Raw genomic sequence first — 15,952 nt, forward strand, 5'->3', positions numbered from 1 at the left:
TGGTAGCTAGTTGTTGTTATACTATTGATCAAGATTTTTAAAAATCTTAGTAGCTGGCTCATTAAGAAACACTTGTTTTCAAGCTTTGAAAGCCTTCTATGTCTGCAAGTCAGGAACTACTACAATAAAGGTAATTCTAATGGAATTTACATGCTAATTACTAGATAAATTTGAACTTTGTATCATATAATCTAAATCAGATAGTACTATCTTCATTGATTAAAGTAACCTAAATGGAATGTATACTTTGAATATTTAGCTTAAATATGCTGAAATTATAGTATTGGAAAAGTGTTCAAAGTCTTTTTTTCTCTCAGAAGACTATTTTGTTACATGTTGCTTGTGAGGATATAAAAATGTAATATTTTTCCATTTAGTTTGGATGCTCTTCCAAGAGTCACATGTCCAAACCATCCAGATGCAATTTTAGTGGAGGACTACAGAGCTGGTGATATGATCTGTCCTGAATGCGGTCTGGTTGTAGGTAAGTAGCTATTATGGTTTTAATAGAAATTACTTAGGATTAGGATACTTTGCTTTTTTTTTTCTTCCCAAATTTTCTTTTCTTTTTTTAACTTTTCCCCCATAAGTAATTCATATTTTTTGAAAAAAAAATTTAAGAGAAATAAGAGTAAAATAATTCAGAAGTATCATATTTTATTGTATAAACCAATGCATTTTTCAATGTGAGTGGGAGGTGATCAAAAAGAAATGAAGTCTTTAATCTTAAATTTTTGGTGGGGGTTAAATGAGGGCATGACACTTAATGCATGTCAAAAACAAATAAATTAATCCAACACTTGTGGGTTTTATATACTTTAGAAAGTAAATAAACATGATTTATTTCAGAGTAATAAGAGTGTATCTGTACTGAGTCTTATTCAGTGTCTTTTAGTTAACAAAAAAGATTTGTTATAACCTTTATTTGGAATCATACTTTAAACTAATATTGTTCAAATATTTCTTAATATTTTACTTTTATTCCTAATATTTAGCTGATCTAGATATGCTGAAGAAATTTAGAGTAGTTATTTTTATGGTAGGCTTATGATGTAATACTGATCAATTTATTTATTTTGTTTTTTGTGTTATTTGGGATGGAAACCTGGGCCTTACCCATACTGGGCAACTCCTGTACCACTAAGCTACATTTATAGTCCTCAGCAGTTCAGATTACTTGAGAATTAAAATGTTAGTAGGATTCTGAGAAGTATAACAGAAACTTTGGTAGAGATGTACTGTGGAATTGTCTTTAAGAATGTCTATACTATTCATCAAAAAAAGCTACTTGCTTGTAGTGGGAGTTTTAAAACATACAGAGTTGCTAATAGGAATTGGAATCCATATGCAATTGTATTCTCAGTCAATGATATTAATGACTAATATATTGACATTAGACTAGATACTGTTCTAAATTATGTAGGTCTTCATTCAGTTTTTTTTTTAAATACCAATATCTTCAATTTGTGTGAAGTGAACACCAATATCTTCAATTTACAAATGAGGAAACTGAGGTTTAGGTAGTCTTGCTGTCTGGCTCCCTAATGTACATAGGAGCCAGATTTCTGTCCTGCATTAATAAAATTATTTCAATTTCGGAATGGCAAACATGAGTCAGCACCTGTTTTTTATATGGCCTGCATGCTAAAGAATGACTTTACTTTTGGCGGGGGGCGGGGGGGGAGGCTGGTTATCAGGGATCGAATTCAGGGGCACTCAATTACTGAGCCATATTCCCAGACCTTTTCCACATTTTATTTAGAGACAGGGTCTCACTGAGTTGCTTAGCGCTTTGCTGTTGCTGAGACTGGCTTTAAACATTCATTCTCCTGCCTCAGCCTCTCAAGCTGCTGGGATTACAGGAGTGTGCCCCTCCACACAGCATGACTTTACATTTGTAAATGGTTGAGAAAAAAATAATATTCTTTTGGAACACAAGAAAAATAATATCAAATTCAAATTTCAGTATCCATAAATAAAGATTATTGGAACACAGCTACACTCACTTGCTTTCATATTATAATAGCAGTTTATTAGTTGGAGCAGAAATCATATGTGTTGCTCTCGTTACTTGTTTCAGCTACTCGGCACACAACAAATCACAACGATGCAGTTATAACTCAACAGTGTTTTGAGTGCCATGCATATTGCCATAATGCAACATTTATTTATTTGTATTACATTGCATACCTATCATGTCAAAACAAGAAAAGTGAACTATGAATGTCATGCTTTTAAGTCACAGTGGCATGTGAATTATTTTGTTATTGAGTTAAGATAACAATGCTTTGTATTTATTACACAATGATACTGTGCCTGTGCTAAAAGACTTCATAAACTTACCATGTAAAACATTTAATCACAATATTCTTAACTCAGGAAAACAATAGTCATGAAAAAAATGTAAAATAGAATATTTGATTACAGTGGAATTTCTTCACAAAAATAAAAGAATAAAGGTGAGGCTGCAACTCAAGTAAGTCTTGAAAGGTTTGCTTTACTTGAAAGGCTTAAGTAATAAAAACCGTTTATTAATGATAAGTTAATTAATTTGTATTTGATTGCAACAGCTGAAGAAATGTGTCCAGAGAAAATAAATTTATTTAAGATTGTTAGTTTTGCAGCAAGAACAGTTGCTTAAAGAGTTGAGGACATTGATAAACAACTTTAGTGAAATCCTGTCTCTAAATACAAAAAACTGGGGATGTGGTTAGTCCTTAAGTGCCACTGGGTTCAATCCCTGGTATTAGAAATAAATAAATAATAAAGAAAGAAAGAATTGAGGACATTAAGAGCATCTCCAATAGTTAGTTAAAAATCAAGGCAAAAAAAAAAAAATCAAGGCAAATTGTTTCAAGTATATTTTCTTTGCTCATGGTGACTATACAGGTATTACTAATACTGTTCAGTAGTTTATTCATGTCAGTACTGAGATTGAAGTGACAAGAATTCACTTCCATGAGTTGTCTGCATGGAACAAATATAGGAGAAAATAATTTCAAAGAAGTTGTGAAAATACTAATTCAATACTACCCAATGGAATCTCCTAAGGTGTGTTGTACCTGATAGTGGTAAATGTATGTGTGGATCAGAAGACATATTTGGACAAAAATTTTAAAGATTATGAAAATGTAACATGCTTAAGGTCTGTGATTATTAATTATATTATTCATTAGCAGGTACTTTGTAGAAAAGATTTTAATCTGTTTTTTGTTAAACCAGTAGTGTTGACAGTTAACTTCATTCTCATGGACTTAATAATTCTGCATATTTATTTTTTGTTAGAAATAGAATTGTATGTCCTAACTTGCCATACCACATACACAATTTAGTGGCTTAGTAGTGACAAAGTTGTGCTGTTTGTTTGAGTTCACGTCCAAGGTTGAAATCTTTCTGAATCATGCTGCATTCAATTACTACTATTGAATATTCAGTGACTTTGGAAATTAGCTTTTGCTGTAAACTTACATGTTAATTTATAGATTAATATTATTAAATTCTACTTAGAATTGCAAGGAAAAACAGTGCTTATATATGAAACCTGTACTTATAAAGTCAGTTTGACAATAGCTATCATCATTGGAATCAAAATAATGTCAAATTGCTTTTATATATTTCCAAGTGCTGTCAGAAGTTAACACAAGAAGATGTTTCTTACCACACAGATTTGCAGCTGATATATTTTTTGAGCTCAAGCTATATTTTCAGCAGTGTTTGTCAGACCTGGATGAAAATATAAAGGAGATATTTATGTTTCAAAATACAATTACCTATGTAGTTAAGAAACTTCTCTGACCTTAAATTGAAAAGATAATCACAATGGAGACTGAAACAGGAGGATCTCAAGTTGCAGACCAACCTGGGCAACTCAGGAGATCTTGTCTCAAATTTTAAAAAGGACTAGAGATGGTAGAGCACTCTTAATAATGTGTGAGGGTTTAAGTTCAATTCCTAGTACCACAAAAAAAGAAAAGAAAAAGCAATTAATGGACAGTATAACAACATGAAAAGGAGAATACCAGAAGAATGTAATGAAATCCTATAAATGCCTTCTAAGCAATAAATATGCTCAATTAAAATTATATGCTTGTCATCACTATTGATCAGTGCTTGAGAGGTGAATATTTGTGAGTGACTTTGATGACAGGAAACACTAACTTTGAACTCCAAGTAAGTAATGGTACGAACAAAAATAATTTTCATTGGAAGATATGTATTAAAATAAATGTCACTCAATTATTTTAAATTTCATAAATAATGAATTAGTGATTCTTCTTTTATATAAATGCCTGCATAATATCCTCAATTTTGCCTTTTGACCCATAGAACCATATCTACAGTATGGCCCTTTGTAGAAAATGTTTATTTATTAACCCTTGAGTTAAATTTGTGCATTTTAATTCTTCCAAAGTATTAATATAGAATAATTAATTTGTAAGAGTGAGAAAGAATTGAAATTGAAGATAATTTTGCTTCTTTTTTTTTTTTTTAAAGAGAGAGGGAGAGAGAGAGAGAATTTTTTTTTTAATATTTATTTTTTAGTTCTCGGCGGACACAACATCTTTGTTGGTATGTGGTGCTGAGGATCGAACCCGGGCCGCACGCATGCCAGGCGAGCGCGCTACCGCTTGAGCCACATCCTCAGCCCCTAATTTTGCTTCTTAACTCTTACTTCTGTAACTGTTTAAAAAGAAATAGGGCAAAAATGCTTCATTATAGTTCCAGCCTTTCATCAGCCTCACTTCAACTTCAACCAGCATGATAGTTGGATAAGGTTAATCAATTAGAGAAAGAAGATATAATTCATAAGTTTATATGCTTTCTTGTACTCATATTCCTCATTTTTACTTGCATTTTTCTGTTATACCAAGCTAAAGGAAATGATGTTTATTTTAGCTTTGCCTTGAAACTCCAGTACCAGAACTATATTTTATTTCAGCCTAAGCTATTAGGTAAAAATTTTAGGTCAGAAATTTTAAAAATGTAACTATATAAGATATTCTTTTTGTAACTTATAATTCTTATTCTTTCTTGTAATTTATAGCTGTATATCCTTCATGATACTGGTTCTTCTGACATAAAATGTAACTGTTAAAATATGCAATAGGCTCTTTGTGATAAAATATGTGAAATGTCTTTCAAGTCAAGAATTTCTTCTGGACTGGGGCTGTGGCTCAGTGGTAGAGCACCTGCCTTGCAGTATGAGGCACTGGATTCGATCCTCAATACCACATAAAAATAAATAAATAAATGAAGATATTTAAAAAAAAAAAAGAATTTTTTCTATGACCAAACAAGGATAGGTGGAGAAGAGTTTACAAAGTTCCGTTTTACTGAGAATATTATCAAGCAAATTAAGTTGAATACAGTTTAATTGGAAATGACATTCAATGTGTATACACACACATTATTATCAGTCAATAATAAATTTAGATACTATCATATAAGCAATTGAACTTTTATCATTTCATGGTTTAAAGGCATATGTTCTTTGTTACCAATTCAATTCAGTCTTATACTTGTTATGCTAAGGAAACAGAAAATAAATCAAACTGGGCAAAACTTTTGCAACCTATTAAGGGTATAATATCTGGGCCTTTTTTCATATTTGAGATACTGATAGTCACAGGAATTTCAATCCAGACAACAATCATTTTCTTGTGTTAGTATACATGGTGTGATTATTTTTGCCATAAAAAAGTTTATACTGTCTAAAACTTGTAAGATTATACTATATTTGTTGACTAACTATTTTGAATAGTCTGCAGTTTAATTACCAATTTCAGAAATGGAAACTCAGAATTGTGTTTGGACAACCCTGTACTTCACTCATTTTCTAATTCATGCTTTGTTTATTTGATGTTTTCTCCTAGTATATAGCTGTATAGTATTTGATTTTATCTGTAGCTTGTTTCTAATTTTTTAAAAATATTTTCTTAGTTGTGGATGATGCAATCCTTCTATGCATTCATTCATTCATTTATTTATTTTTATGTGGTGCTGAGGATTGACCCCAGTGCCTCAAACAAGCACTCTGCTACTGAGCGATGATCTCAGTTCTTGTTTCTGATTTTTTAAAAATATTTATTTTTTTAATTTTAGGTGGATACAATATCTTTATTTTACATTTATGTAGTGCTGAGGATCAAACCCAGTGTCTCCTACATGCTAGATGAGCACTCTACCACTGAGCCACAACACCAATCCTTGTTTCTGATTTTTGAAGATTTTTTAAATGCTATTTCCATAACTATTTAATGTTTAGTAGTTATCTAATTGATTTTTCATTTTCATTTGAATTATAGGAATTTTGTTTTAAATATAACATTATCATTTGGCATTAACTCTTATTTTACTGGTGATACTTAAGATGCTGGTAGTAGCTTTAAGCAGAGCTAGTTTTTAAAGCAAAGCTTTGTTGTTCCTACCACAAAACTATTGGTTGTAATAGCACTGTTTTGGTTTTGGATTTGGTTTTTTGTTTTTGTGGGGTTTTTTTCTTCCACGGGATTCTAATAGTAGTATTATGTCACTTTAAAATTTGGAACAGTAGGTGGCAGTATAATCATTAATATCAGATTGTTTATAAATCTGACCTTGTACAGTACTTAAAACATTGAGAATAATCAGCAAGGTATTTAAGTAAGGTTCTGTAGTAGCTGTTAAAATATGAAATTGGGGCTAGGGATATAGTTTAGGGGTAAAATATGTGGCTAGAATGCACAGGACACTGGGTTCAACCCCTAGCACCAGCAGAAGGAAGAAAAATACTTGGTCTTAATGATTTTTATAAATAAAGACTTCACCATGAGTTTTGCTTAAAACTAGAGTTGTCATTTCTAGTTAAAGCCATTTTTTGAATATCATTAAAATTTAAGTTCTTTCATTGTTCCTAAAAGCAATATAAGGAAAATACTGGAAAATAGTTTTAGTTAAATTTGGAAAAGAGAAATAGTCAATTTTGACCTCTCCTCCCTAAATTTATATATATTGTTTACACAAGTGAATTTGAAACATGAACATGCTTTAAGAGTCAGCTGGGAATATGTTTAATAAGACTCTAGACTTCAATCCCAAAAATTCTAATGCAGATCATACATTGGTGACATATTGAGGAACACAAATCTGTTTTATTAACTTGATAATTTACCACATTTTTGAGGCCTTCTGTACTACTTGACTTTCATCCCATCTTTATATTTTCTTTGTGACCTACAGAATGTACTCCTCTACAATATGTATCTTGTAATTCTGTCTTCATGAATCCTAATATAACTAGAAGACAACAGCTAAGCTTGACTAATAGTTAATAAGCTGTGTAAATACAGTCAAGTCCAACTTTCTTCATCTCTAAAATGTCTCCTTTTCCTCTACCCAAAAAACAGATACCGCATACCTCAGAATTGTTAAGAGTCAAATGAAATATGTATAAAACATGTATGATTTTAGTATGAGATTCCACTGTATGTATTTTGGGAGTATCAGTGTTCTTGTTTTCATAATCTTATTTTTAAAAAAGTAATTCTGAATTTGAGATGCTTTTCTTCGTAACATCAGTTATATTATATTCTTGAGTGATTGCTGTGGTCTGGCATATTTAATACACCAGTTATATTTTAAAGATTATTGGGTTACCATCATTAAATTATCATTAACAGCATTTCCATAGGGAAAAAATATAGACTTAGTGTAATATAGCCAAGTTACATTTTTAAAGGAAGGCCTATTTGTATTTTCTTTAGGATTCTTGCTTTCCATCCCTTGTAATCCTTCAGATACAGCTTTCTTGCCTATTTTAGAATTTTTAATTTGGATATAATTTTCTCTTACGCATCAGGAAATTACTAATTTTACTTGATTAACACATTGCTCTTGGAGATAATTATTCCATTTTACAGAAGGGGGAACTGAGGCTCAGACACATCTAGAACAGAAGAAAAAAATTTCATATCTCAATAAGTGACAGAGCCACCTAAATACAAGTCTGTAAGACTTGGGCCTTTTGTCTTTGTTATATGTCTCTGTTAAGCACTGTGCTGGTCATTGAGAGGGATAGAAAAATGAGACTTTGAATTTGCAGGGAAATGGATGGCATTAGAGCAGATTATGCTAAGTGAAGCTAGCCAAGCCCTAAAAAACAAATGCCAAATGTCTGCTTTGATATAAAGAGAACAACTAAGAACAGAACAGGAAGGAAGAGCATGTGGAAAAGACTACAGTAAACAAAGACGAATGGGGGGAGAGAAACGGAGAGAGAAGGGAAAGCATATGGAAATGGTAGGAGACCTTCAAGGATACATAAAATTACAAGAGGATATGAGGGGCAAGGGGGAGGGAAAAAAAAGGGAGAGAATTGAACAACAGCAGGGGAGATAGAGAGGGAAGATGGGAGGGGAGGGGAGGGGAGGGGGGATAGTAGGGGTTAGGAAAGGTAGCAGAATACAACAGACACTAATATGGCATTATGTAAAAATGTGAATATGTAACAGATGTGATTCTGCAATCTATATTTGGGGTGAAAATGGGAGTTCAAAACACAATTTGAGTCTAATGTATGAAAGATGATATATCATGAGCTATGTAATGCTTTAAATAATCAATAAAAAAAAAAAAAAGAAAAATGAGACTTTATAAGCAAGGCTTTGTGGTAAAATGTGTTTCAGATCTCCCATGTATGGTGAGAATACAAATGAAAGAAGTAGTAGCCAGGCATGGTGGCGTGTAATCCCAGCGGCTCCAGAGGCTGAGGCAGGAGGATCTTGAGTTCAAAGCCAGTTTCAACAGTAGCAAGGCATTTACTTAGCAATTCACTGAGACCCTGTCTAAATAAAATACAAAACTAGGGCTGGGGATGTGACTAACTGATTGAGTGACCCTGAGTTCAATCCCCATTACCCCTCTGCCCCACCAAAAGTGGTGACTTCCTGAGGAAATTTCTGTTGGATTTATAGTGAAGTGCCATGTTTAAGAATGAGTAACAATTTTATATAGACAAAGTTATTTCAAATACAGAGAAAAACTGGTGCCATAGCGATAGGTACCTGAAAAGTATGAGTATGTAATGTAAATGACTAAATTTATTGTGGCTGAGGCTAGGATAGATCTGCAACTAGACTCTGTTCCTCAACTTGGATGTTGCTGCAGACTGCCTCTATTGGAGGAAAAGTGAGATATGAAAAAGTAATTTGGAAATATTGCTCTAAGACTTCTACTTCAGAATTCTCTAGTGGAGGTGGTATTCTGTGTGGGGGGGCAGGTATTGGGGATTGAAGCAAGGAGCATTATTCTAGCAGTGAGCTGTCTCCCCAGCCCTATTTATTTATTTATTTATTTATTTTTGAGGTATGATCTTGCTTAGTTGCTGAAGCTAGCCTTGAACTTGCCATCCTCCTGCCTCAGCCTCCCAAATCACTGGGATTACTGGTGTGTACCACTGTGTCTGGCCCAAAATGTTTAAATAAGATTAGTTTCCAAGAAGGTAACAATTGAAACTCTGGACAATTTTCTTCATATTTCCTTTTTAAAAATTCCTTTATTACCAGAGGCTAGAAAATCAGATCCTCTCTAATTGCTGTTTTGAGTGTGTTGTAGTTTTTCCCTGCACTACTAATATTGCTACCTTAGCCATTATAGTTTTAATATTATACTACAACATGCTTTAGGTTGGACTTATAGTTTGTGACTTGCATGATAAATACAGCAGTCTGTTTAAGTTTTCTTCATGTATGGTTTCTGTCCAAATATAAGGCAGAATTCTTTGATTTTACTGGACATTCTTCTCTCATCTTCCCTCTCCCCTGACCCTGTTATTCTATGTAGAAGAGACTGTTGTGTTTTCCCAAAATACATTCCCCATTCTTTCTTTAGTAATAGAGTCCCTGAGTTTTTATGTGGCTGCCCAGCTATCCTATATTCCAGCTTACTTTGTAGGGGTATGATCTCTTGTGATTGTATTTTAACCAGTGGGTTATATGTAGAAGAGAAGTGTGGGGCTCTAGATCCTGCCCCGTGAAGAGAAGGGTTCTTTTTTTCTGTTTCCCAGTAGCTAAGAGGCAAGCTTGATGGAGGGAGCTACCAACAGCCATCAAATGCTACAAAATTCAAGAAGTGATGATGCTGGTTTGTCAAAAAGGAGGATCCTGGGTGACACTAGTTTAGACTATTAAGTGTTTTTCTATCTCAAGTTACCCTTATATTTCCTTTGATTATAGTGGTCCTACCTGTAGCACCCCCACCCTTTTTATTTGGTACTGGGAACTGAGCCCAGAAGCATTATATCCATGATTTTAGACCCAGCCCTTTTTATTTTATTTTGAAATAGCCTCACTAAGTTGTCCAGGCAGGTCTTGAACTTGGCATCTATTTATTTCATCCCCTTGAGTCTCTGGGATTACAAGCATGCACCATATTGTGCCTGGTTTACCTGTAACCTTTCTAATACACTTGTGGAATTGTACTGGGAGTTTTTCTTGACTGAGAGTACTGGTAGTTGTGGATTGGAAGATTTTATAACATTACACCATTGAACACCAATTAACAGTTATTTATTACAGGATGCATAAGCATAAAAACCAAGCTGAGGCTTATGAATACAGACTATGGTGATCTCATGAACTTAGCTGAAAATTCTGCCCCTAACATAGTTTAATTACCACAAGAAAGTTTTAGAAAATATTTAATTTATTTTAGCAGTGAGCTAGCTAAAACTTCCCTAATGTTTCTATTAAATGTAGTGGTACCTGCCTGTAATTTCAGCTACTCAGGAGGCAGAGGCAGGTGAACTGCAAGATCGAGGCCAGCTTCAGCAAGTTAGTGAGGTTCTAAACACCTTGGTGGGATCCTATCTCAAAAACAGCAGTGATGGGGTAACGGGGAGGCTGGGAATGTAAGCTCAGTGTAAAGCACCCTGGGTTCAATTCCTAGCATATGCGTGCATGCAAAAAAAAAAAAAAAAAATGTGGTCAGAAAGAAATAAAAACAACACAAGGAGACCAACACACTTAGCAGATTTATTCTAGAAAATTGAATTAGTAAACCAAAGGGAAAAAATAGAGACACATCCACAGGATAGAAGAAGATAAAATATCCATTATGATCCCTTATCTAAACTGCTTGGGATCAAAAGTGTCTTAGATTTGGGAATTTTTCAGATTTTTGAATATTTGTGTATTTACCAGTAGAGTGTCCCTCATCTGAATATTTTGGAATTTGGAGCATTTTGGATTTGGGGATGAGGGTTTCTTCATTGTACTTGAAGATCCCATTGACTGAGATAAAATACTAAAGGTACAATAGATGGAAACTTTATAGCTAGCAGAAAACATCAGGGTTGCAAGTCAGGAATTCTGAATATCACTGGGAAATATATCCTTTTAACATTTGTAAAATTTTATTAAGCTGGACACAGCGGCATATACCTGTAATTTCAATTACTTGGCAACTGCGATGAGAGGATTGCAGGTTCAAGGCTAGCCTGGGCAATTTGGGAGACCTTGTCTCAAACAATAAGAAGGGTTGGGGATATAATTCTAACTGCCAGGCACAGTAATTCTAGAAACTCAGGAGGCTGAGGCAGGGGGATCATGAGCTGAAGGCCAACCTCAGCAATTTAGTGAGACTCTACCTAAAAAAATACATAAATAATTTTTTTAAAGGGCTAGGGATGTAGCTAAGTGCTAAAGCACCCCTGGGTTCAGTCCCTAATACCACAAACCAACCAACCACTAAAATGGTTACTTTCAGAGGACTTGAAGTCATATTGACAGATTTTTGTTGTGACAAATGCCCAAATACAGTGAAGTTAACTGAAATTTCAGCTTGTCACACTTGGTACAAGAAGGTGGTCTTGGAACATTCTTTTTTCATGAATTTATACATATATCCCTGAAAATTCAGTGCTGAGTTATGCTTGCTAATTGTCATATGGAACAGTATTGATGACTATTCACTGGCATTCTGGGTTCTTTTCCTTTGAGGTATTGTGGTATGATTGTACTTCCCTTTCTCCTTTGAAGTTAAGCATGGCTGCTTGACTAGCTTTGGCCAGTGGAGTGTGAATGGTAATGTTAATGTTATTTTGGGTCAGAAACAAGTCAGTGCAAAATTTGCCTCATTTCCTTCTTCCTACTATGGTGACTGGTGATACCTCAGGTGGTAGAGATTTCAACACCTTGACTAATGATGGCATAGAAAGCCCCCAGCTGTTCATCTGTAGACACATAGTATGAATAAGAAATCTTCATTCTAAGCTATTAGGCTTTTGTAGTAATTTGTTGTTCAAGTGTAATTTATCCTACACAGAAGTATTACAAGAAGAATAATCTAAAACAACTATGGTCAGCTTTTATAATCAGATGGTATCTAGGAAACACTGTGGTCTGTAAGGTAATAGTTTTTCCTAATGTAAGAGACATAGAATAGAATCATGGTTTAATAGAAGGATTATTTCAGTTTACTCATGACTTAAATGCATTATGTTGGAATATTTCTGTTAAAAATCAGGAACATAATTTTGAAAGTTCTAACCAACACTTTATAGAATAGATATTGGAAATGGAGGAAGTTGTTTGCTACTGATGGGGTTCTCTAGCTAGAATATCCAAATCAAATTTCAAAAATTAATAGTACCTGAATATAATCATATAAAATCTAGCAATTACTAGTTAGCAAATGAGTTTTTTCTAACCGCCCCCCCCCCCCCAGTACTACAGATCTAACCCAGGGCACTTTAACCACTACTGACTTTACCACTGAGCTGTATATATCCCTTTTTAAATTTTGAGACAGAATCTCGCTAAATTGCTGAGGGTCATGCTAAGTTGCTGAGGCTGACCTCAAACTTGTGGAACTCTTGTCTCAGTGTCCCAAGTTGCTTGGGTTACAAGCATGAGCCACCACGCCCAGCAACAAATGAGATTTTTAATAAGAAAAAAATCCAGTTCTAATGTTCTGAGCTACATATATGTATACTTTGAAATCCAAAAGAAGAGAAGAGTATTCCTTGTCCAAGAATATTAATAAAATTGTGCTGTTGTTTCCAAATATATAGGCATGGTGTACTTTGATTCAAAATCAAGAGTATTTTGGTGGAAGTTAAGTTGAGGTACAATTATATATACTACAAAATGCACAGATCCCAAATACAAAGTTTAATTTTGGCAGTGCATAAATAGTGAAACCAACACCCTAACTAAAACGTGTATTCCAATTCCCTCATGTCAGGAGTTCCTTTAAACCTCTTTTCCAATCCACCCCAGTTTGGTCTTCATTTGAATGGAATCAAACAGTATGAAATTTGGGGGCAAAATAATGTTTTGAAATGCATTTGTTATTGCATATTTTTTTATAGTTGTGTGTGGACACAGTATTTTTTAAAAAAAATTTTATGTGGTGCTGAGGATCAAACCCAGTGCCTCACACATGGTAGGCAAGTGTTCTGCCACTAAGGTACAACCCCAGCTCATTATTGCATATATTAATAGTTTATTTAGAGATACTCTGTTGTATACATTTTCTTGTTTATGAATATTGAAGTTGTTTATAATTTTTAGCAAATGTGTGTAGAGCAGCTATGAACATTCTTATATGAGATTTTTGTAGGTAAATGCTTAAAAATGGAATTGCCAAATCATAAGATAGGTGCCCAAACTGACTAACTTTAAACTGGTAAGAGTGCTTTTTAATTTTTTTTTTTGAAAGAGGTGAAATTCATATTCTCTTTAATGTGATGGAATGTCTTATTACTACTCTTTAGACACCCTAATATATGGATTGAGTTATACATGGGTGTAATGCATGAATATACATATTGGATATGCTTACTTATTTGGATGGAGGAACTTGATTAAAAGTGTTAGAGATCATACTGTAGGTGGAGGGAAAGAGTAATGATTGTTTAATATTTTATATACATAAAAGTAATGCTATTACTTTGGCTATTTAAAGTCTTATACAGACTTTCTATCTGGTGTTGATTATACAAAAATCAATGTAGTTTAGAAGGGAACTAGAAGTTTTTATAGTTCTGTTTCTAGTACATTTAAGGATATGTGAGGGTTTTTTTGTATGTATATATATATTTAATGATTGACAGGCTTCTTCCTGTCAAAGCCTAATTATACTGAGGCATTATGGCTGCCTTGTATTACTTACCTCTAGAAAAGATTTTATATTGCAATTTTCTTCCAGGGCAACTTTGTGTGCATGTGTGGTGGTGGTGGGGTGCTGATGTTTGAACCCAGGGCCTTGTGCATGCAAGGCGAGCACTCTACCAACTGAGCTATATCCCCAGCCCTCTTCCAGGGCAACTTTTTAAAATACTATCTCATTTAGATTTCTTTAAATGGAACTTCTTTTAAGTCTTTATATTTTTTTCTGAATGGTCCTGCCCTATTTCTCATTACTCTTTCATTTAATCTGCTAGGCTAGTTGTAGTTTCATGGTATGTTATGTAACTTATTTTGAGAATTCCTTACAAATGCTGTTTTGAGCTGTTCAAAAAGGGAATGGGGGCTGGGGTTGTGGCTCAGTGGCAGAGTACTTGCATACTTAAATAAGTTTAAAAAAAATTTAAAAAAGGGGGGGGAATGGTTCTTAACACAGTGAGTCTTTTTTTTTTTTAAGAGTTTTTGTTTTTAAGAGAATGTTGATAATCCCTTCAAAAGGCTGAATTTATTATTTATTTTTTAGCTTATAGTCCTGACAGTTTTTATTCCTTGATGTTTACATTTGTCCCATGAAAGAGCAAAGTGGGATCTTTCTGAAAATTTTGTGAAAGATCCTCACAGGGGCTTAAAAATATCTGAGACACAATCTGTTGATTCCATCAAAGTCACAATAAGAAAATGGAGTAAACTACCTCCTCCCTGCCTCCACCTTAAAGCCCAACACTGGAAACCAGTGGATAGTTTGAGCTGTCCTTCCTACAAATAGCGATTCTTGAATGAATCATTTAGATCAGTCCCATGTATGTGAAAAAATTACATTACTACCCAGTGCTGGGTTTTCTATTTATACTATGAGGCTATTATTATTATTATTTTATATCCATTTTGTCCTTTTTTTGGCGGGGAGGGTATACCAGGGATTGAATTCAGGGGCCTCAACCAATGAGCCATGTCCCCAACTCAAAGTCTCACTGAGTTGCTTAGCGCCTCTCTATTGCTGAGGCTGGTTTTGAACTTGCTATCCTCCTGCCTCAGCCTCCAGAGCCACTGGGATTACAGGTGTGCACCACCAGGCACGGCCATTTTATCTTTTTTTTTTTTTTTTTGTAAGACAGTGTGAAGCAAGCAGAAAAGAAACTCATGATAAAGTACTTTGGGACCAGAAGGAAAATACTCTGAAGTATCTTGGCTTACTATTGCTTTATCTTTGCATTTGTAGAGAGACTTAAAAGATGTGGGCATACTTACCTGCATTTTCATTTGCCATATTCTCTTAATACATTAAGAACTCAGAGGCACTCAGCCACTGAGCCACATCCCCAGCCCTATTTTTGTATTTTATTTAGAGACAGGGTTTCACTGAGTTGCTTAGCATCTTGCTGTTGCTGAGGCTGGCTTTGAACTGATGATCCTCCTGCCTCAGCCTCCCAGTCCGATGGGATTACTTGAAAGTTGTAAATTGCCAGGCATGGTGGCATGCACTTTGTAATCCCTGTGATTCAGGAGGCTAATGACAGGATGATTACAAGTTTGAGGACAGCCTGGGCAACTTACTTAGCCAGTCCCTGTCTCAGACAAAATTTAAAAGAGCTGAGAGTATGGCTCAGTGTTAGAGCTCCCCTGAGTTCAATCTCCAATACTGCAAAAATAAATAAATAAATAATAAATAAAATTGTAAGTTAATGATTTGATTGTCATCATTAATCAAATGATGACATTTGACTTTTCAAAAAACTTTTTGAATCTAGTAACTAGATTTAAAGGTCATAGTAATTTTTGTCTCATGA

General features: G+C 34.2%; 1 protein-coding gene across 1 annotated transcript in view; it reads left to right on the plus strand.

Moving 5' to 3' along the window:
- GTF2B (general transcription factor IIB) overlaps positions 1-15,952 on the plus strand; it is a 31,614-nt gene that overhangs the window by 4,612 nt on the left and 11,050 nt on the right. Inside the window, exon 2 of the mRNA XM_081306887.1 lies at positions 378-484. Coding sequence (XP_081163013.1) covers positions 378-484 — 107 coding nt within the window. The remainder of the gene's footprint in view (positions 1-377; positions 485-15,952) is intronic.

This window comes from Spermophilus citellus (assembly GCF_964194105.1).
Source record: "Spermophilus citellus genome assembly, chromosome: 9".
In the NCBI taxonomy this organism is placed as follows: domain Eukaryota; kingdom Metazoa; phylum Chordata; class Mammalia; order Rodentia; family Sciuridae; genus Spermophilus; species Spermophilus citellus.